Source organism: Myotis myotis, unplaced genomic scaffold (genome assembly GCF_014108235.1).
Source record: "Myotis myotis isolate mMyoMyo1 unplaced genomic scaffold, mMyoMyo1.p scaffold_m19_p_3, whole genome shotgun sequence".
Taxonomy (NCBI): Eukaryota; Metazoa; Chordata; class Mammalia; order Chiroptera; family Vespertilionidae; genus Myotis; species Myotis myotis.
Window position 1 is genome coordinate 38644644 of NW_023416335.1, and position 23703 is coordinate 38668346.

The 23703-nt window shown below is 49.5% G+C and overlaps 1 protein-coding gene across 4 annotated transcripts in view; it reads right to left on the reverse strand.

Moving 5' to 3' along the window:
- The window catches only part of FARP1 (FERM, ARH/RhoGEF and pleckstrin domain protein 1), a 277592-nt gene that overhangs the window by 12574 nt on the left and 241315 nt on the right, over positions 1–23703 (reverse strand). For all 4 annotated transcript variants that reach the window (XM_036296613.1, XM_036296615.1, XM_036296614.1 and 1 more), the window contains exons 17-18: positions 8551–8632; positions 2788–3025 (exon numbers count right to left, since the gene is read on the reverse strand). In XM_036296613.1, the coding sequence (XP_036152506.1) occupies positions 2788–3025; positions 8551–8632 (320 nt within the window). The remainder of the gene's footprint in view (positions 1–2787; positions 3026–8550; positions 8633–23703) is intronic.

The window sequence follows — 23703 nt, forward strand, 5'->3', positions numbered from 1 at the left end:
AGGCCACAGGACAACCTGGGCAAAAGAGGGATCTTTCTGGGAGAGAGTCTATCGATAGTGCAACTTCTGAGTAATGAACATTCATTCCAGCACCCCCAGGATTACCTTCTGCAGGAGTCATACCGTTTACCAAGATGGTGGCCAAGAACAACTGCAAAACGAAACTTTATTTTGCAATATAGGCACATCTCCCCTACACGGGCAGGCATCCAACATGTACAAGGGGCTGATGCGCTATTAGCACGCGTTTGGGTGGCATGCAAAGCCACCGTAGCTGAGCATTCACGTATTTTTTTCAAGAAAGCGAGAAATACTTGCCAACTGAACTTCAGGCATCAGAAAATGAAGCACTTCAACGTTGCAAGGGGAGCATTCCGTTTTCCTGCCTTCTCCCTGGGGATGCCAATTAAATGCTTCCTAGCTAATCACAGAATGCTGTGTAAGCCACAGTGACAGACCCCAAGGCTTGCTCAATCTTCAGACATTACCAGCCAATTTAGCCCAATGAACAATTACTGGGCACCAAATGCTCAGTGGGGTGGGGTGCAGGCCTCTGAGGAAGGAGCCGGCACCTGGTCCCGTGGGGCTCATGGTGCAGCGTCCTGGGAACAGCTCTGGGCACTCCCCATCCCCGACAACCAGGAACTGTATGTTGAGGTATAGTTTGAATTCCCCAGCTGTTTTACTGTGATGCCACCATATGAATGAAGCTACATAACAAATGCTCTTTCCATTGAATTGTCGAAGACAGACTTTTCTCGCTGGGGGCTGTATAGTACAATAAAATCTGGGCGAGTCAGGCAAGGATAGCACATGGGAAATGAAAGACGAAAGACGTCTCCCGCCCTCCTGGGTGATACAGCTGCACAGCTCTGAGTGCTCAGGGCCACAGTGGCTTTGGGTCATCTGGTGCTGACACGACAGAATGAGGCAGGTGGGCGGAGAAGGCCATGCAGGCTCACGGCCAGGCAGGCACTGAGGCTTAAAGGAGGAGCACTGTGCAGGGAGGGACAAGGAGGTGGGAGCAGGGACTCCAGGCAGAGGAACAGAACATGCCAAGGCATGAGGCACCACGGTTTGTCTTAAAGACTGACAGTTAACAGCAAAGCAAAACCACGTCACAAGCCATGTCTGTTCCCCTTCTGTGAATTGCCAGTGTCTTCACTCTTTTGCTAAATCTCCACTTAGGCTGTCCTTTTAAAAACTAATTTGTAGCATCTTCTATAAATTCTAGATACCAACAGTGAATTTTCTAGAACAAGCCCCCTATCACCATTCCCCTCCTTAAAACCCTTCCCGTCTTCCCTTTACTCTTAGGTTGAGGTCTGCTAGGGTTTATGCGACCCCACGGGATCTGGTCTCTGCTTACTTTTCCAGCCTCATTTCTGCTGCTCTCCCTCTGCAGTCCACACAGAACTTCTCCTATCTGGAATGTTCCATAGTCTCTGTCCCCTTTGGACCTCTGTACGTGCAGTTCTCAACTCTCTGCTGCACACTCTGCCCTCATCCAAGAAAACTCCCACTTATACGCTAGCCCTAAGCTTAGCTACCCTTCCCTCAGCCAGCTCCCACTGAGCCTGGAAGGCCAGGCCAGAAGCCACCCGACCTACGGCACCGGGCACTTCCCTCTCACAGGTCAGCCACTGCCCGCTAGTGCGTTCCATGAGTAGGGCCCACACCCACTCCTCTTTCTAATATACCGAGTATTCAGCAGGTGCCCAGTGCATATCTGCTGCAGGAGATGGGTCGGTGGCCTGAGAGAACTGAGTATCAGCCAGTTTTTATGCAAAGAAGAGATGCACTTAGAAAATGAGGATACAGGTGACTTGAGAGATGGGAGGTATTTTTATAATATTTTAGGTGAGAGATACAGGCCTTGACATACCAGAGGGTGAGCAAATTCGTGTAATTGTCAACAGCCACCAGCCCAGCTGGGGAGTAGGGGGTGAACAGCATCAGACCTCAGGGCCCTGGCCCTTGAGGGGCTGATGGTTCAGGCATTAACAGACCACATACCACCTGAGACAAACGACCCAGGTTCAAAAAGGTGATGCGTGGCCCGGGAAGAGAGCATGGTCTGGAATACCAGCTCTGACCTTTACTAACTGAGTGACAAGTCCCTTACCTCCTCTGAGCCTCGGTCTTCTTATCTATAAAATGGGATGGCAACACTTATTTCATGGGGTTGCTAAAGGAGTAAAGGTGTTAACATAGTAAGATCCCTGGCACAGCACCTGGCCCAGGAGCTGAGCGAGGGACAGTAGGGTAGGATGGTCAAGAACGTGGGTTACTTTCCAGCTCTGTGACTCTGGGCAGGTTCCTTGACCAGGTCTCAGCAGCCTCTCATCCCCTATGTAAAATGAACTCACCTTGCCTTGGGTGAAATGCTTGGTGAAGTCACTGGCACATGACAAACGCCCAGCAGCTATGAGCACTATTTATTACAAGCCATTTTCCGTGGCCAGTCCAAGGAGCGAGTGATGCGTTTGAACTGTGTAAGGAGGGGAGGGGTTCCCGGAGGGGGCTGACTCCCAGTGTAGCGCCTCAGGGTTCTCTGCACCAAACCACCCAGGATCAAGGGAGGAAACACGTGTAAAGGCGGAAGGGAGAGAGAGTTCTTAGCGACCCTCACTTTCTTTATGGAAAGAGGTAACAGGTAATATTTGACCAGGTACTAGAAAGCGGTGCCTGCCCCGTGGGACTAGGAAAACCTGGGACACAGCCACAGAGCTCTGCCCCGAGGAGCGCCCCCTGCAGGGCGGGTCGGGCGGTGCCTGCCCTGCTCACCTCGGCAGTCCCTGAAGTCGGCCTCGTTGGGCGGGTTGTCCTTGCACAGCCGCTCCAGGACCTGCTTGTAGTGCATGAGCCGGTGCAGCGGGCGCAGGAGGAAGGTGTTGAGCGGCAGGTAGCACACCTTCTGCAGCTCGAAGTCTCTGCACAAGTTCTCCAGCCGCCGGGAGCTCCGGATGCCGGTCTCCAGCGCCTCCAGAGCCTCGCCGTGCTTCCACAGGTGCGCAGCCAGTGGCTGTCGGGGCCGAAAGACAAGTGGGGAGGGGTCCTGCTCAGCGGAACTGCATGTGCACGCGGCCCGCCCACTGGCCTTCAGAAATGAGGATCACCTCTGCTGTCCTTCATTCCATTAAATCTCACAGGTTTCAAATTTCATGGTTTATTTCATTATACTAAGTTCTTGGGACGAAATAGAAAGCTCTATTAAAGCACTGAGCAGTTTAACATAGACAGGGTTTATGCAACAGGAGACACATTAGAGTGTACATGTTCCTTTAAAAATCAGACGGGCAAAACTGAGCTCCTTCAGGGGCCTGTGGCTTCCCTCCACAGGCCACAGGATGACAGACAGACCAGGCCACTCAGTGCACGTCACACAGTGACAAATACCTATTCCTGACGGACTCCCCCGGCTGCCCATGCAGCGAGTGAGTACGTGCCGCAGCCACCTGCTCTGCGGGTTCCAGGGAGCGAGGAGGGTTAGGCATGCTCCCTACTCCTCTGGGGTCTGAGCCAGTTGCTCAGGACAGAAAACACTGGAGACCATTCTGGATTCCCCCATTTTTTCAGTCCTTCACCAAGTCCTACCAGTTCTACCTCCTCAGACCATCAAACCTATGCCTGTCTTCATCCCCATGGTTTCAGGCCTGCGCCGCCCACCACTGTACTGGTGTCTCCACTGGAATCTCTGCCACCCTCCTCACCCCTCCGCCTTATCACACATCAGCCACCAACGCGAACTTCTTACATTAAACTGAGCACATCGCCTCTTGCTTGGACACAAGAGCTCCCACCATCTTGGGACAACCCCCGAGTCTGCAGCAGGTGCGCAGTGCTCTCAGGATGCAGTCCCTCCCACGCTCCATCGTCATCTCTCGCTACTCACCCTGGGCTGCCCACGGAGCAGCCTGCACCACCCACTGAGCAGCCTGCACTGCACACTGAGCAGCCTGCATTTGATGGCCCAGAGCCTCTGCATATGACGTACCCCCACCCCCGGCCCGCCTCACCCTGAACGACTTGGCTATCCTCCTGTACTTAATGCTGTTTGTCTATCTAAGCCAGCGGTTCTCAACCTGTGGGTCGCGACCCCTTTGGCCGTCGAACGACCCTTTCACGGGGGTCGCCTAAGACCATCCTACATATCAGATATTTATATTACGATTCATAACAGTAGCAACATTACAGTTATGAAGTAGCAACGAAAATAATTTTATGGTTGGGTCACAACATGAGGAACTGTATTTAAAGGGCCAGAAGGTTGAGAACCACTGATCTAAGCCCTTATCACTAGCCTCCCCTGTACAGATTATTTTGTGACTTCTTAAAAAATATAGATTCAGAGGAAGTTGCAAAGAAATGCACAGGGGAATCCTATAGACCAGTGATGGCGAACCTTTTGAGCTCGGCATGTCAGCATTTTGAAAAACCCTAACTTAACTCTGGTGCCGTGTCACATATAGAAATTTTTTGATATTTGCAACCATAGTAAAACAAACACTTATATTTTTGATATTTATTTTATATATTTAAATGCCATTTAACAAAGAAAAATCAACCAAAAAAATGAGTTCACGTGTCACCTCTGACACACGCGTCATAGGTTCGCCATCACTGCTATAGACCTTCATCTGGCCTTCCGAATGTAACACCTTGCATAACAATAGCACAATAGTGCAACCAGGAAACTGACACTGGTACAACCCTCAGGGTTTATTTGGATTCCACCAGTTAGTTATACATGCCCTCACTTGTGTGTGCAGGTGCACGTATATGTTTGTGTGTGTGTGCATGCATGTAGTCCAGTGCAATGCTATCACATGGGCAGTCCTGTTTGACTTTGAGAGAGTGTATGTCATGTCGCCACATCCTCAAGGCCTGATATACACAGTAGGTCTCAGTAAATGTCTGTGGCCTGCACGCATTACTGGACAAACGGACCAATGCATGCAGCAGCTGAGGCAGGAGTCCTGCAAGGATTGAGTGCATGAAGAGGTGAGCACACGGTCACTGGAACGCTGAGTAGAATCGGAAGAACGGCGAGAAGGGGTCTGGAAAGACTGTCCAGGGCTAGAGTGTGAGGGCTTCCTTACCAGATTTAGGGTTTGGACTGTATCCTCCCAATCGCAGAGAGACAAGGAGGGTGTGAGTCCCGTCAGTCTGGCTGTAACATAAATGCTGGTATAAAGGCTCAGTGGGAGGCGAGGAGACTCATGAGGAAGCTGGGCAAGTCATCCGGGAAAGAAAAAAGAGCCAGGAAGGAGAATGTGGCAGGAGTTTAAGAAGGAGACAGGCCAGGAGGTGGAGGCCTGGGGAGATACACAACCCAGCCTGGGTGGTGGGCGAAGGGTCGAGGTGAAAGGCGAGGAGGACCTCCTTTCTTTGTGTTGAAGTGCCTTTGTGCACATGGGCAGATGTTTCCAGTGGAAGGTCACGGCGTGGGCCAAAGGTCACGATTTGGCTCTCCCTGGCTTTCGGGTGGGGACTGGAGCCCCGCCCAGCTCCCTCAGTCCTGTGCAGAGGGTCTGGGAACAGCCGGAGGTAAGGGCCGCATCCCTGCTGAGCCTCTATGGCTGCAGATAAACACACAGGTTGGAATGGGCCGGAAAGACAGTGCAAGCAGGAGATCACCTTAACACTGGGGACAATAGTGCTACCCTGGGCTTCGGCATCTTCTGCTGCTCCTTTCCACACGTCATAAAAATTCCTTACAACCAACAATAACAACCACAATCATTTTTAAAAACCCCAATTCCTCCAAAAGTCTGCGAGTGGCTCTCTGAGCCTCTCCATCTATTTTTGTTTTGCTTGCACAGAGCTCTGTGCTATAAACCTCATGGCATCGGCACAATAAGGAAAATGCCAGCACAGCGGAGGAAGCTGACTAAATGCAAAAACGCTAACTCACCAGACTGAGGAGAAAGAACTGCTATGAGTGGAAATCAGGTCTATTTTTAGGTCTTAGGTGCTACGTGAATGGAGAGGAGGGTGGATGTCTATTGAATGTCAGCTCTCCGGGAAGCCAGCAGCTGCGGGAGGGGGACCACAAGGAGAGCTGGTGAACAGGGGTGCTCTGGGGATGGTCCCCGAGGGCTGTGGAATGAACGGCCGGTCTCCACTGCTGTCCCCAGAGGCCCACGGCGGAGTCCAAGTCTCCGTGAAGGGAGTAAGCGTGGGCTTATAATCTCAGATGAAGGGACCACACTGTGAGAAAAGGCAAAAGTCCCAACGGGGCCGAGGCAAAGTGCAGAACCTGGGAGAAGAGGCTTCCTACAAGAAAATAATTGGGAGGCACAACAGCAACAAAAACACGTCACAGAAGAGAACAAACGGGGTATTTTTAATGAGCGACACAAGCAGCCTGAGAAGGCTGTGCAGTGATTTCAGCTCTATGACATTCTGGAAAAGACCAAACTCTGCAGAGAGTGAAAGGTGGGTGGTGCCAGGGGTGGAGAGGTGAGGGGTGAACGGCGGGAGCACAGAGGACTTGTAGGCCATGAAACGCCTGTATGACACTGTCACGGGGGGTATGTGACATTATGCACTCGGCAAAATCCATGGAATGTACAACACAAAAAGTGAATCCTAATGTAAACTATGGATTTAATTAATAATAACGTGTCAATATTGGTTGATCAGTTGTAACAAGTTTGCCCCACAAGATGTACTAGTAAAAGGGGAGGCTGTGTGTGAGCGTGTGTGTGTGTGTGTGCGCGCACGCGCGCCCGTGACGATGGTGAGAATATAGAATTATTATATATTATAGTTATTATATAATACATATTAAATTTTTAAAAACCACCATGGGGAGTGGAAAGATGTCTGTTACTACTACATCTGAGTTTTGTACGGCAACCTCACTTGTGACATTAACAATACCATAGTTAGAGAACACCCTAGATACTTTTTTTTTGCATGGACTCTTGCAATCCCGATCACTTCCACAGCCTCTCTCTGATATTGCCTAAAGAGAGGAGTGTGGCTTTTTGAACCCCTTGAAAAAGAAAGCTATGCCTCAGGGTCTGTTAAATCATCTTTTTTGTTGCTGTTAATCCTCACCTGAGGACATTTTTCCCTTTGGTTTTACAGAGAATGGAAGAGAGAGGGAGAGACAGAGAGAAACATCAATGTGAGACACACTGATTGGTTGCCTGTTTGCACGTGCCCCAACTAGGGTTGGGGATCAAGCCTGCAAGCGAGGTGCGTACCCTTGGCTCGAATCAAACCCATGACCTTTCATTCCATGGGCCAACGTCCTAACCAATAAGCCCAACCAGCAAAGGGCAAGTACATATCTTGATCTTTAAGGGAAACAGGAAATCTCCTGAGAAGCTTTAGATCCTATCTTTTCTGTGCCATGCATCCCCTCCCCCACCCACCCTCCCCTCATCCTATCACATGAGATTATATAATTCTGAAGGGAAAACACTGAACTATAGATAATTTAGCCAGATTTTGGGGGGAATTAATACAGTAACTTTTATTCCATGAGTGCCTTACATGTAGTAGCTCCTCAGCTGGTACCGGTTGGATGGATAGATGGACAGACGAATGGTTGGACAGACGGAAATGGTGAAAGTATCAGCAACCTGCCTTCTCCTGGGGGTTAGCAGCTTGCTCTGGGCAGTTCTTAGTTAAGGTTATTAGACAGGCCCTGGGCAGCCACGATACAGGACGGTTGCTTTAACATGTGAACGTAGATGTATTTGTATTCAAAAGATAAATTGTGTGAATTAAAATATTCTATGTTAAAGGAATTATTCATGGGTTAAAATGGAAACGCAAAAATGAAAGTTTCAGATATAAGAGATTGGGCTGATTTCAAAAACGAGGCAGAATATTGACTCAATATGCACTGAATTCTTTGGGCAAGTGTTCACTCTTCTGCATCCCTGTGGATACCACTGGATGGTACAGATATATCTGCCTTGTACACTGACTGTTTAAAGTCACAGATTTGACTGGAATTGCTGCACAGCTTTGAGACCAGTATTTTTGTCAACTTACAAAGCCAAAACAATTGACAAAAAATGAAATGTTCAGTCAATCAAAGCGTTGTTTACACAATTTTTAAAAATTCTTGTCTTTTTAAAAGAAATAATTTTTATTGTTTTTTAGAGAGAGATGAAGTGAGAAGAGAGAGAGAGAGAGAGAGAGACAGAGAAACAACCATTCATTGCCTCCCACATGTGCTCTGACTGGGGACTGAACCTGAACTCTCACTGTACAGAATGACACTGCACCACGTCGGCCAGGGCTACACAGTTTTGATGACCTGCTTGCTAAAAATACCTTTGTCTTGGTTATAACACAGAGCTTTTGTACGAAAGTGCTTCTTCCCCCAAAGTGACTGGATTTTCTGTTATGCTCCAAAACGAAATGATCCAGAAAGGCTAGGAGAGTTTACCCCACTTTGTGGTAGGCGCGGTCGGTCACACCAGGCACCGCGTGTTCGTGGAAAGGCTTACAGAGGGCTGACCCCGCAGCCCCAGCGTATTTTCGCTGGGGAATGTGCTCTGCCCCGCCCCCAAAGCAGCTCACCTTCATGGCCTGAACGTTCTTCAGCATGACGTCCCCGATTCTTTGGTAATCTCCTCGGATGTGGGCGTTTGAGCGGCCTTCCCTGGAGGCAGAGACAAGAGATTGGAAACCAAAGGGTGAGCACTGAAAACATAACTGGAAAACGTCCAAGCCCTAGGTCGCAACATATCAAAATTGAGGTCTTCCTTCCCAATTGCCTATTTCTACCTCTTCCTGCTCTGGGTGCCTCAGCATCAGCGCGGGCAGGAAGCTGTGCAATGACCCCAGTCATTCTGCAGACAGTGAATTCCATTTGCACTTTGAAAGAGACAGGGCAGACCATTTTCTGACCGTTTTAATTTGGTCTCATTTTACATTTTCTTCCCCGCCATCCACACGTGTTAGTGTCACTGGAACAGCACAGAGATCGCCGTGGTAACAAGCTCAAGAAACCAAGTCCACCCCACAATGGGGACTAACAGATTTGTAAGAAGCAAGACTTAGGCTCAAAAATCAAGGCTCCTGCTCCCAAGAGCCCTTAGCATGAAGCATGCACGGAACTGTGTGAAAAGCCCCCGGGAAGAGAAAAGCATAAATGAGAACGTGCAGGCGACCCATGCATGGAGGTGAGAATGGAAAAATGATCCAGAAGAAGGGAAGGTGAGGGTCCCAGGTACAGAGGCAGGGAGGGGAGGGACCAACGTCCCCCAGAGGTGCTGGGTGGGCATTCAGCAAGTATTTGGGTATATATTCATATTCCTTATAGTTTAGTTGATATTGATAATAGAGGCTTAAATAGCAGAGAAAAAAGTAATAATAACAGTAGCTAGTGCTTATTGAGCACAGCCCACCATGCTGAGTGCATTTAATGCTCATGGCAGAGCATGAGGCAGGCCATTATCACCCGCATTAAAGAGCTAGAGGAACTCGAGGCACAAAGAAACGGCATCCCTTGTCTAATGCCAGTTATCACAGGACAGCGAGCTCTGTACTCGAGCCCAGGAGTCGAGCTGGAGCCTACACTCCACACGACGACACCACTGCACATCTGTGAATGTTACCTGGTGACAGGGAAGATTTTCTCCGAGACGATTAAAGCATGATTTTCAACAACCAACTAGGCTAATGTCTTCGAACCAACTGTTCAGAGTGGCCAGAAGCCAACTTACTAGTAAATGAAAGGAACGAGTTAAGAAGAGAAAAGGTAACAATCTGGATACGACGCTTCCTATTGGAAGCGAGAAGTGTTCGGAGTGGGAAAAGCACCTGCCCCACGAGTCAGGCAGGACCGTGATTCCCCTACGGATGCATCGCTAGCACACTCCGCCGACGAGAGAGACAGCTTCCCGCTCAGCGGAAGCAGCTGGAGCCTCCAGAACTCCTGACTCCATCCCTGACTCATCAAGCATCTTGGAGGGGGAAGGAGAGGCAGGGGGGAAAGCACTTGCTACCACAGGGTAGAAACGTCAGGCAGGTACACCCAGAGGGGCTGGCTCCTCCCAGCTCCTGGCGGCCCTCCCACACACACCACACCACTGACCCCATGGTTCTAAGGGAGCATGTATTGCACATGACATCACAGGGGAGGCAGCGCACCCAGACCCATTTGGCAATTAAAGCTTCTCTAAAATATAAGAAGGGCGAGCATCCGTTTTGCCCCCAGCTCCTCCTTGCTTCAATGTCTCCCCAAGGCCCTATCTCTCTAACCTATTGCATTCTCATCCAGCTGGAAGTAGCATTCATTCCGCAACCCTCTGCTCCCTCTTGGCTGCCAGAAGACACATTGCCGGCAGACTGCCCTAATTACTACTCACTTTTATGAACTGAAATATGGATTCTATCCTCGCCACTCCTGCCATGCCTCCGGGGAAGATTGCCATTACCCTCCCAATGACCTAAACCCATGGTCGGTAAACTCATTAGTCAACAGAGCCAAATATCAACAGTACAACGATTGAAATTTCTTTTGAGAGCCAATTTTTTTAAACCTCAACTATATAGGTGGGTACATTGTTATTAACTTAATTAGGGTACTCCTAAGGCTTAGGAAGAGCCACACTCAAGGGGCCAAAGAGCCACATGTGGCTCGCGAGCCACAGTTTGCCGACCACGGACCTAAACCATCGAGGCAGCACCACTCCGGTCCCTGGCCAACCTCTCTGGGCTAGTTGGCCCCAAACCTCCTGGTTCTCTGTTCTTTAGCTTCCGGAAGCCTCTTTCCAGGCTCCCGGACTCCTCTGTAGGTCAGTTCTGCAGCCGTCTTTGGCAACCTCTCCTCCTCAGGCTCCTCCTAGGCTATCTGGGTTCTTTCGGTGAATATCTTCTCTCTTCACTTCCTACTTCTTTATGCCACCCTCCTATGCCACATGGTTTCAATTCACTTTGTACCTACTGACTCAAGTACTATATTTCTTACACCTTCCAGAAGGTTCTACATGCAGGACCCCACAGGTATCTCAAACTCAACAGGCTCCACAGAGTTAATTATCTTGTTGCCTCCAATCCTCTTCCTATATTTTCTTCCTTAATGATGTACCTGTTCTGCCCCCACCTCAAGCTAGAAATCTCAATTATCCTCACTCCTCTGTGTCTCGCATCCACACCCATCGAGTCAAATTCTACCCCCGAATGGAGAATGCTCCTGACGCAGACTCCCCTTTGCTGTGGAGACAGTCCTCAGCCCATTGCTAATCACCGCACAGTGCTCCACCCCATCGGCTGCAGGGTTGAGGGACCTCTTGATTTTGGGCAAATACTGGTAGTTATTCACCCAATTGCTATGGAGAAGTTAATTGTTTGGCCATTCTGTTGATCCTGATGTGTGACTGGGTTTGTTGAGAATTTGCTGGGAGAAGAAAGGAGCTCTAGCCCAGAGCGGCGGCTTCCTGCTGTTTATAGCCACCGGCCCCTGCACTTGCCCATAATCACACAGCTTCTAGGAGCTGGAAGGTTCTCCTTCCTTCTCCCCACTGCTCCCCCACCCTTCCCCCCACTCCTGAACAACTAAAGAGGACCCAGCAACTGAGCCAGACTTGATTTTGAATTAATGCCACACATCAATCAAAGGAGGCAAGACACAATTTAGACTTGGTTTGTGGGAATGCAGCTATTACCTGGGACTTAGGTAGTCGACCCCTTGACTTTCAAATGGGCATGCCATTTGACAACGCACATAAGATTGTTAGCTTGAAGGACGTCATTTAGGTATTTTAGTGATGGTCGCGTGGATTGGGTGGGCAAGGGGAGAAACGGGGGTCTCCGGCTTCCAGGAATAACGAGCAATTTACTCCCTTGCACAGATAACGCCGGGCCCGAGGGAAAACGAAGTGCTGGCACGCAGACGCAGGCGAGGGACCGAGAGCAGGGGTGGAAGCCAAACTTCCCTGACTTCACTTCCTTTCTTCTTGTGCCAAGAATTTATCAAAAGAAAATGTTCTGATGTTAAAACCCTAAACCGAAGGGGACATTCTTCCTGCACAGGCTTGTTTCCAGAACCCTATCTGTTTCTCTAAGTCTGTAGCATCTTTCATTTTAGAAACTGCTCTGGGTCAGTATCACCAGTCCTGTGTTGCAGGGAAGACCGATATCAGCGGGCTGGGCCTGTGAAGTTAATGCAGCTGGTGCAGGCAGCTCTGCCTCCCACCCGCCCGCCCCTCCCCTCCCCTCTGCAGCACACGCACGTCCCAGCCCTGCAAGGCTCAGCATCCGAGTCAGGCCATGGGAAAGGGGACAAAGCCCGAAGCTCCCGCTGCCTCCAATAGCAAGCCCATCATGTTTCTACTTCCTCTACATGTTAAAGCCACCAAACCCACAAGCCCAAAGCGTGTGCTTTATTGTGAAGAGCTAAAAGGTCATGTTCTTATCGGGAACATGAAAAAGTAATTACAACTCTTCCGGAACATCCTCCGGATGTAACCTCACAAGAAAAGGGCCCTTGTTTAGAAGGCAGGGCCACATACTTGCTGTGTGTGTAATTACCGCACAGCAACAAAGCTGAAAATTCTTTTGACAATTTCACTTTGGAAACCCATGTGCCGAGTAGCCTCCCAGATGCTACATTCTGACTCCTCACCATGACTCATGCACTCCCAGGATCAACAGCATGTGGTCTCAGCACAGGGCTGAAAACAGATACACGCATAGCAGCCCCCCCCCGCCCCTCCCCCAGCGCCCCCCGCCACTCCCCCTCCCCCCGCATCTCCGAGACTTGTACCCTCCGGAATGCTTCATTGACTACTACCTGAGCTGGTCAGTAACTCAGCAGCAGCCAGACCAGGAAGGAGTAGGGAAAGGATAGGAGAACGAGGATCAGTTCCCTGGAAGGCCTGGCGAGGCCGTCTACCTGTCTACAAGCAGGGCGGGGCCACCTCGAAGGGCCTTGACTCTGCCTGTCTACTGGCTGTAGATGCAGATGGGGGGCCAGGCCAACGGGATAAAGCACTACTCTGCCGCCCCCTTCACACCCCCCCAAGGTCGATATAAAATCCACGTGGAACCCTAAAAGAAACTGAATGTGCAGCGTGCTGACGACCTTGCAGGCAATACAATCCCCGCCTAGGGAGCAGGCACCCTAGGGCCCTGCCCCCTCTGGTGTCAGGAGATTCTTTACAGGGAAAGTGACCAGTGAGTGACGCGGGCTCTCCCCGCAGCCAAGGGTGAATCCAGGCTTGCTAGTAAACACGCGGCTCTCCCCTTCTCCTCCCAACAAAGCAAAGCGTCATCTCAGTAGAGGAAACACAACAGCAGCCTGTGCATTGGGGAGCTGGAGGGCTGACTTTTCACCTGGCGCTGTACCTAGGTGCTCCCTGAGCCTGGGAAAATAGATTTAACTTTGTCAGAGGCCTCGTTTGCAAAACAAACATCCCATCCTCATGATTTCTATGATTCTAAATGAAAAAAATAAATTACTTATGCTGGTGTATCTATATTAAGTAAAAGAATAATGCATAAATATGTGAATAAAAACCAATCTTCCATTAATATGTGGGTGGGGAGGTGGCTAGGTTAAAAAAGCTAACAAATTAGCCAGAGTAATAGATTATGCTCAGCTTATGACTAGAATACCTCCTGAGAAATGCGTGGTTAGGCAGTGCCATCATTGTGCCAACATCGCAGAGCGCACTTACACACACATCGCAGATGGGATGGCCCACCACACACCTAGGCTAGAGGGCACAGCGCACTGCTCTTGGCCTACAGGCCTGTACAGCAGTGGTGGGGAACTTTTTTCTTCCAGGGCCATTTGGATGTTTATAACGGCATTTGCAGGTAATACAAAATTGTCAACTTAACAATTAGCCTGCTATATTTGGTCAAACATTTACAGCAAACTTTTTTTTTATATAAGTAAAAAGATTACACTCTAAAATAACGATCAATTGTACAGTAAATACATAAACCAGTGGCATAGCCGTTTATTACCAAGTATTAGGTGCTGTACATATTGTATGCTACACCTTATAGACCTGCAGCAGAGCAGGCTTGTTTACACCAATCACCACTAACGTGTGAGTCATGCATTGTGACTGGATATTACGGTGGCTACGTCACTGGGCAATAGCAGTTTTTCAGCTCCATTATAATCTTACTAGAGGCCCAGTGCTCAAATTGGTGCATGGGTGGGGGGTCCCTAGGCCTGGCCAGCAAGCGGAGCCGATCAGGGCCATGAGAAGTTGGTGGGAGGTTGGCTGGCAGCAACCAGTTGACTGGTCGTTCGGTAGCTTAGGCTTTTATATATATAGATGGGACCACCATCATATACACAGTCCACTGTTGACTGAAATGTCGTTATGCAGCACATGACTGTTATTTATAGATATAGGACACATTACTCGCATGTACTATATGTGGATTTCAAGATTCTTTGCTGGATTCCTATATCCTTTGAAATCCCTGGAGTGGAAAAGCCCATTTAAATATTCCCTCACATCCCTCCTTGCTGGGGAGATGTTTGTACAAGAGCTGCTTTCACTGGGCCAAGGCACTCAGGTTCCTGGGACAGCTTCAGGTAAGAGAAGCATTGTGTCCACGGCACCTTCGGCACATGCCCACTTCCTGCTCTCAGCTCTTTCTGCCCATCAGTGTCACCACTGGGTTGCTTAAAGCCATGCCTCCTCTTCTTGTGTGGTTTAACCCCAGACCCAGTTCAGTAAGGGGAGCAAAAGTTATACCCACTCATGGGCAGGCTGGACCAGACCCAGATGGGACCCGATGTGGTCACCTGGGGTCAGTCCTGTGAATGAGCCACATGTTAAAACGCAGCGAAACAGTGTTTCCAACTCTTCAGTGACCTGGACAGCACTCCCTCCCAAGAGTTTTCCGCAGGTGCCCACCTGTGACTCGGGCAACTGAAAACATCCTGCTTATTTTCTAAGACAAGCAGTTTGCTTTCAGAGCACGGGGACTTTACAGTCAGGAATAAAGCAGGTAATCCAAGAAAAGCTAGCTCCCACATATGACTGACAAGGTGTATGATAAGGAAACCGTCGCCACCAACCACCATCCCTGGCACCCTGGGTGGACAGTGGTGAGCAGGGGGGAGGGGAGCAGAAGATAGAGGGAAGATCGGTGACCCTGAAGCGTCTTTCTTGCCTTTGAAACAAACAAATGTAAAGCTTTAAACCTTAAATAAATGTATATAAATTAAGTAAGTGATTCCCCGCATGGGATAGCCACAATGCCCGTCTTGTCCTAACTTCCTCATCTTCCTCGCATGTGTACTCCCCCAAGCGCCTTCGAGGGCGACCACACTGCCTTGTCTCCAACGACTTTCACTGCTACTGACTGTGAAGGCAGGGACTTCGAACCCTTTGTGCACCGTTTTGTTTTTACAACCAATGAAAATCTTCTTCACACAAAAGTTTTTACACAAGAGAAGTAGCCCAGTCCTGGCCGAAGTGGGAGTGGAGGCTCAGAGCACTTCCCTGGAATCCCGCTTTTTGATAACCACCTCAAGGACTCGAGGTCTGAGAAGGTGGGAGGCGAAGGACACAGGGTGCTGGCGTGCGGTCGTGATGGGGAGGGAAGAGTGTGTCTGCTGTCTTTCTTCCACTCCACTGTGCCTCCCCTCCGAGCCTCTCAGACTGTGCTGCCCAGTGCAGTCTCCACATAAGGTTACTTAAATATTTACTTTACTTAGGATGAAATGAAACGTAACGATCCAGTTCCCCAGCCACATGCACCATATTTCAAGTGCACAACAGCCACATGTGACCAGGGCCTCTTACACTGACCTATGCAGACATAGAGTATTTCCATTATCACAGTAAGTTCTACCAGAACAGAACCAGAGAATAAGTAACGTCAGTAACTACTTGTCCAGCCGCCGGGTTCATTCCTGGCCTCCAGGGAAAGTAAGCAATGGGATGCAGTCCTGCCCAGCTTTACCGGGAACCATTTCCCTGCAAGGCACTCTGCCTCCGAGAGCCGCATTTTCCATCGGGGAAATACAGGGTAATCCCACGAGGCTATTTTGATCATCAAATGAGAGAATTTAAGGGAAAATGCTTTAAAAGATGCTGAAAAAAAAAAAGCAAGGTGCTTCACTGTATGCGTATTTCCAGTCTTAAAGCCATGGTTTTCTTTTAACGCCTCTAGAACACTGACGACGACTTCTGTTCTGAGAGAAGTCCCAGATACTCATTGCTCTCCTGTCTTGGCTTAAGTAGAAGATAGAACAGGCTCGCTCTCCCAGGCCCTGCTGCCCAATCTCATCAGGCTGGTTCTGGCTGCCGCCTGGACACAGAGCAGAGCAGAGCAGAGGATATACGTAGGATGCAAGCCCAAGAAGAACGGAAGCTGTGGCCTGCTTTGTTCACTGAAGAGTGAGAAGTGACAGATATATAGTTGGGACGCAATAAATATTCGTTGAATAAACGAAAGAAAGCCCTGGCCAAGTTTGCTGACACAAGGATTTGCATGGATCCTGATGCAGAACACACGAAAAAGCAGAACTCGGGCTCTTTTATTGATGGCATTATTGTAAGGAAGAGTGTAGCTCTCAGGACAGTGCCAGAGTGGGAGCGGGGCTGGCGGGTGGGGGTGGGGGGGCAGAGGGTGGTGGCTGCAAATTTTTTACTGGGGAGGGTTTTAGCTACTGTGTGTTGACTGCCACCAGGTTCTAGAAACTGTGCTAAATGCTTTACAAACCCCTTCACCCATCACAGGCAAGATATCACTGTCTCCACTTCCCAAGTAAAGAGACTGAGGCTGAAAGGAGTCAGTGACGTGCCCCAGGACACCCAGTGGTAAACACGGATGGCGCTGGGACTCGAAGTCAGAGCTGCCTGACTTCAAAGCCTGTTTGGGGGCCATTTATGTCCCTCAGGCAGAGGGACAGGTCACACAAGAATGTCCCAGGAGAAAGGCACTGCTGCTGATTCTACTCTAAAAGGAGTCGAGTTCTCATTGCCCCTTGTACATGCACTCGGGGGCGACAGGAGACCTCCCCACTGGGGCAGTCACTGTTACTGCAGGAAATGATGACACGATTCTCCACAGTCAACCAACCTTGACAAATATGCAGATCTTGGGCAATAACAAGATAATGCAGAAATGAGACCCTTTCCTTATGTGGAAGTGGGAGGTAGTACAGATACCAGCTTCAGGGGGACCAAAGCTTTCCTATCAGGTACACTATCCGCACGGGCAAAGCCGGCCTCAGCCACCGGCAACCTTTACAAAGTACGGAGCCAGGTCTGATCCGCTCTTCCTGATGCAGAGATGGAGCCGCCTCTTGGGACTGAGGGTATGTGTGCATGTGTGTGCACATGTGTGGAACACGGCGTGCGCTCAGGCCTGGCTCAAATACCTGTCTCAACCACAAGGGGACACTGCCCCTTTGGGAGTGGATGTTCCGAGAAACTGCTTCTGATCGAAGGCAGAGCTTCCTTTCTGGGTGGTGGAGGGAGACCAGGTGGGTGGTGGTCACTGCAGGAAACCCAGGGGCCTGTCAGGACAGTATCCCAGCCGGCCCCGCCTACGGGAACCTCAGGTGTGCATGCAGTGAGCTCACGGCAGCAGGTTGGCCCACCACGGGGATTCCTTTCCAGCATTTTCCATAATGATCCCAACTCAAACATGGGCTGGGCCAGGCAACAGGTGTTAATATCAAACATATTCCCCTCGGTGGTGGGGGAGGGAAGTGCAGCAGCTCACCGACTGAGATGACTGCCCCCAACACCCCTTCCTCGGCCACTTCTGAAAGGTAAAAGGGCTAGTTTCACTTCCCATCTGCAGAGTATGTGCACCTGAGACCTCCCACACTGTTGGGCAATAAAGGAAAACAATAATGGAAGATGAAAAGAGCCTCCAAGAATGAGGAACAAGAGAAAAAGTGAAACGTGAGCGCTGTGAGGTCTGCCCTCAGATGAAAAAGGCACTTGGAAAACCCCAGGCTCCCCCCCACAGTCTGAATCAGTAAGAGCTGAGCTCTCCCCTCAATGTAAGGATGGTGCTAGCTTTAAACTGGGGTCCTCAGTGCACTTTGACCCGTGGAGGCCTGGCTGCCAATGGTCAGAATGGAAACCCTGCAGTGAGCAAGCACACGGCCCCTGAGGCTCATCCAGGCCCTGAGCTTCACATGAGTTCATGCAGGAATGCACTGGTCAGCACCTCACACAGTAACTGCACGACCAGAGGCCCTCAGGACGAGGCACTGTTCTGAGGTCTCTGGTTACATATTATCTCTCTCTATAAAAGCCTAAGTGTCTGACCATCTGACCAGTAGCTATGACGTGCAATCACCACCAGAGCACAGATGCTCAACGCAGGAGCTGCCAAGCTGTGGTGACTTGGCAGCTGCAGTTCTTAGGTGACACACCTGGAACCAGAGTGGAGGGAGCCCGATCCTGGGGTGCATCACTGAGAACCGTCCTCTTGCAATCCGGGACCCCTTGGGGGATGTTGGAGAGCCGGTTTTGGCCCCATCCCCGCAGGCCAGGCTGAGGGACCCCACCTGCAGACTCCCTTTAAGGCGCAGGCTGCACCAGGTGCAACCAGTAGGGAAGGGACCTCGGGAAGTTGGCTCCAGGGCGTGTCCGCCTGTCTTGCCCAGTCCCGCCCCGCCGACCACCTTCTAATTAATTTTCTTTCAATGTGCATGAATCTGTGCACCGAGCCTCAAGTAAATATATATATTGTCTTAACCACTGTTAAGGGTACAGCTCAGTGACCTTAAGTATGTTCACACTGTTGTGCAGCCACCACCTTCACTCATCCCCAGAGCTTTTTCATCTTCCCAAATCGTATGCCCATTTCTCTCCCTGGCCCCTGGCAACTACTGTCTATTTTCTATCTCTATGTATTTATCTATTCTAGGAACCTCGTGCAGGTGGAATCATATAATACCTGTCCTCTTGTGCCTGGCTTATTTCACTGAGCTTCATGTCCTCGAGGTGCGTCCATGCTGTAGCATGTGTCAGAATGTGCTCCCTTTCTACAGCTGAAAAATATTCCAAAGTGTGGGTGTCCCACATCTTCTGTACCCATTGACATACCAGGGGACTTCTGGGCTGTTTCCACCTTTTGATGACTGTGAGTTATGCTCTAGGAACGCTGAGGTACAAGTATCTGCTGAGTCTCTTGTTCCATTACTTTATATACCTTGGCGTGGAATACTGGATCATAGGGTAATTCTATGTTTAATTTTTTGAGAAAAATATTTATTTTTGTCCTATGATTGTTCCTTGGGGCTACTATTAAAGTGTTCTGCCCGGCTGACATGGCTCAGTGGTTGAGCACTGACCTATGAGTCAGGAGGTCATGGTTCGATCCGGCCTGGGTTGCATTGTGGGCTTGATCCCCAGTATGGGGTGTGCAGGAGGCGGCTGGTCAATGGTTCTCTCTCATCATTGATGTTTCTATCTCTCTCTCTCCCGCTACCTTCCTCTCTGAAATCAATAAAAATATATACTTTTAAAAATGTTACACTTTGGGGGAGATGTGGATGAAATAGTTTCTGACCACTCAATCATCTTCACTCTACTTCAGCCGCCGCAGTGTCTTGGTGAGATAAAAACATTCCACCTGTAAACTTCCTGATCACAACAGCCTGCAAGCCTGTCACCCCCCGAGAGAAAAGCCTTCAAGCCCTCAAGGATGCCCCTCACCTCTGCCCTGGAGAACGCCCTCTGTCTTGAGCCTTCTCCCGCACACCAGGGACCTCCTTCCTGAAACCACCTCTGCCCTCCCATCTTCACTCTCCAAGACCCCCCCTCCTCTCAGATCCCTACCCCTCCTCTTGCTTTTTTAGTCTCACCGGCGTCTCCTATTGCCTTGGCTGGCTCTTGCTCTGCCATAAGCTCCTTGGATGGAAAGTTGCCCCAAAGGTGTATTCAATACACCTGGCTCTGTAGCTGCAACCGTCTCTTCCTTAAAGATTGGATTCTTCTTGAGAATAATTCCCAGACCCGCACCTACAGCGGATTTCTTTCCCAAGCCTGAGACTAGCAACTGCCTGCAGAACTTCACTGCGGAGCCCTTACCACCGCTGTGCCCCAAAGCAAGCTCCTCTTTCCTCTCCTACTTGCTTCTTCCTTTCTCTCTTCATTTCATGACCATCCTCCCAGTCAACTGGGTTCCAAGCTCTAGGGGCCTCCCCTTCCCTCCTCTGTCTCTTGAGCCCTGACTTGTCTGCTCACTGACATCTCCACTTCCAGTCTTTCCAGTCCTCCTGCCTCCTTCGATTTCTGCACTCCTTCCAAGGGAACTGCCTCAAGTTTCTTAAAAAAAAAAAAAAAAAAGCAGCTGGTCCTTCTTGGGAACTGTGTGCCCAGAGCCTGTCAGAGGGCCTCTTTGCAGGACTCTTCCCTGGAGCCCAGCTCCCCGCCAGCTGCAAGCCGAGCTCTGCTCACTGCAGAATCCGCCAGGGCACCCGGTACCAGGCAGGTCTTCATCCATCTCTGGGGAGTGACTTGGCCAGTGCGTGCTCAGCGCCTGCCAGTCACCGCAGGGCTGGGCTGTGGGACTCCCGCCTGAATGCCAAAGGTTGAAGTGACTTCCTCTGAATGACTGGAATAGCTGAGGAACACGTCCCTGCTCTCAAAAGTATGAGCATTCTTCATGTTCTCAGAAGTCATCAAACCTGTTTCTTTGTTTTTGAGTAAACAGAAACTCGGGCTTTGCCAGGAGGCAACGTCCACCCTTTTCTGGGGTGTGCATACTTAGGGGAACGCACCATTTGGACAGGGGCAGGTGTGTTTACTGAGCTGGGGTTCAGCTAATCATTTAGGAAAACTTCCTGGTAATGTTTCTCCCCTATAATTTTCCACAGTTGATGGAAGTATATGGCTGCAAAGGAAAGCATGGCGGCTGTCATTTAAGTACCAAACTCTGGGGAACTTTAGGTGCATATTAAACTTCAGATTTCTTTCCGTTAAATAATAATTTTAAATCTCATTGAACAAAGTCTAGGGTTTAGTTAATAGTAGTGGCCAACCCTGGTCTCTTAGTTTTGACGAATAAGCAAGGTGAAGTTAGACTCTGACATCAGGGGAGGAGGGGGGGTGAGGGATGTGCAGTAACTACTGTCTTGGCAACTTTTCTGTAACTCCAAAATTATTTCAAACTAAAGAGTTTAAACAATCAGCTTTCCCCCTTTCTATGTGCGGAGCAGAAGACTGAGCCCTTTCACAAGCAGGGTCTCACTGAGTGCAGGAAAGGGCCCTGTGATGTGAAGACTGCAATCTGCATTTTACAAAAGAAATGAAACTGCAAGGGCCATGGACAGCGAGACACAGACCTCAGGTGGTGTGGTGGTGGATCGCAGTCACCCCAGCCTGCACGAGCCAACCCATGCTTTTCATGTCATAGTATGTACACACACACACACACACACACACACACACACACACACACACATATGGTCTGTCAGTCGTAGCTCAGTGTGAACTCTTGTCTTGGTGAACTTTCCTGTGTCCATCCTTCTCACTGACTATATTCACTCACAGGCTGCCTCTTCTGTGCAGGCATTGACAGCACACGTGTCCTCCAAGGCAGACCTGGCCTGGGCCTCCTGCCCCTACAGGCCCGCCCCCTCCTCTGAGAACCCAAGTCCCAGTGGGCCTGATGCTCTTGGAATCACCCACCCACCCACTCATGTGTTCATTTGTTGCGTGAAGAAGAAAGCAACAAGAGTGATAACCAAAATGCAAATCAAAGGATCACAGGCTCTCAGGTTTGTCGGAAGCAGCCACATCGGTGGTTCCAGAAAAGGTGGTCATCACAGCTAGCTCAGAAGCACTGTAAGAAACAAGCACCCGGCTCTCCCCTCAGTGACCTGATTCCGGAGGGCTGGGACGGCCTGGAAGTCTGTATTTTTCCAAACTTCCCTTCCCCCAACCCCAGGTGACCCTGATGCACAGCCAGGTTTGGGGTTTCACCCAATAAATACCTGCAAATAGTCAACCTCTGCTCAAGGAGCCCCGAGTTGGGGGGGCGGGGGAGCTCATCACCTGGGAGGCAGCTTCTCAATGCTAAGCTGAACTTGGTGTTCTGAAGCCCTTTTCTGTATTCAGACACAATGCGCCTCTTTGGAAATCCGATCCTTTCTTTAAGGGAAGAAGACATATACTCCCTTTTTCATCCATCAACCTGAAGAGAGTCCATCATATTTTCTAAAAACTTCTCTCTTCTAGACCAAATGCTCATAAGTTCCAACAATCATTTTTTAAAAATAATTCTTTATTATTGAAACTATTACATATGTCCCCTTTCTCCCCCGTTAACCCCGCTCCAGCCCATTCCCGCCCCCCGCCCTAGGCACTCACCGCCCCACTGTCTGTGTCCATGGGCCATGCATATATGCATACAAGGCCAATAATCATTGAAAAAAATTAAATGCATTCTCTAATTTTTCCATTTCCAATGTGAAACTCCGAACTGGGCAGAGTATTATGAGCCTTGACGTTTCAAGGGGAAATTGTCTTCCATGCTCCGGTCCCTGTCTAGTGCGGCAGTCTAGGGCAGAGGGTCGTGACCTTGCTACATGTGGGAGTCACCAGGAAGCTTTAGTCACTACGGATGCTTAGGCCTCGCCTCTCAGGGATTCTCATATAACTGCTCTGGGGTTCTGCCTGGAGAGCGAGATTCTTTAAGCTTCCAGGTGATTTTAAAGAGAAGCCAATGTTGACAACTACAGATATAGACACTGGCTTATCTCCATGTTATTCTATCTGCTCACACTAAACTCATTCTCATTCAGCCTTTTGCCATTAGTCCCTGTCAAGCCAGGTCCTCCTCATCATGCACTGGAAGAACTGATTAGTTGAACTGAGTCACAGACTTTTACATTTATTCCTGAGACACGTCATCAATTGGGTTTGGGTCCACTCTTGCAAGGCTACTGAAGGTCATGTCAACTGGCTTTGAGTCTTTTATATGCTTTCTGGTATTTTCAAGTAAAACATGAATAAAATTATAGAACTTTGAAAGAGACTCTACTGAAAACCCTCTAGAAAACAAATGTCAGCAGCTGTTTTTTTTTTTAAGCAATTGGATATTCTTTCACAGACAAGGTCCAGATGCTAAAGATTTACCGTCACGGATAAATCCAAAGGAATGGCATTTATTTCCAGAATGAAATACCGCTCTCCAACGTTCTCTCTAGTGGCAAGAGCTAGTGAAAGCCACCATGCTGGGCTGCCAGGTACTGCCAACTGATGCAATGTCCTATGTGTGACCTCCCCAACATTACTTAAGTCTTGTGGACTAAACATGTCATAGGGACACCAGCACTGAGTCCACAGTGTATACAGGTATATACCCCAAGCTTTCTCTGTCCTTGAACCTGTGATCAGTGACCATGTGTTTCAACCACTCAGGTCATTCTTACCTGTGTTTCTGCACCTCATGTGCTGCCTTTTTGCCTCAACACTGATGTTAGTCACCTAATACCTGTAGCAATGTGCCATACATCCAGATCGAAATGTTGGGATGGTGACGATTTATATATTAGGCATGACAACTTATCCTGCTGGGTTGGGAAAGTTAAAAACATGCTGGTTCAAGGTCTAAACAAAAGTGGTCATTAGTTCTTGCAGTATTAATGAAATGTTTTTTTCCAAGTGACAAGGGGCTGGCATTGGCTGTGTCTACAAAGCTGTTGGTAACTCTGAAGGAGCCCGAGCCCCTGGGGTTTGCATGCCAGACTTGGCTCCCATTGTCTCCCTTTCCCTG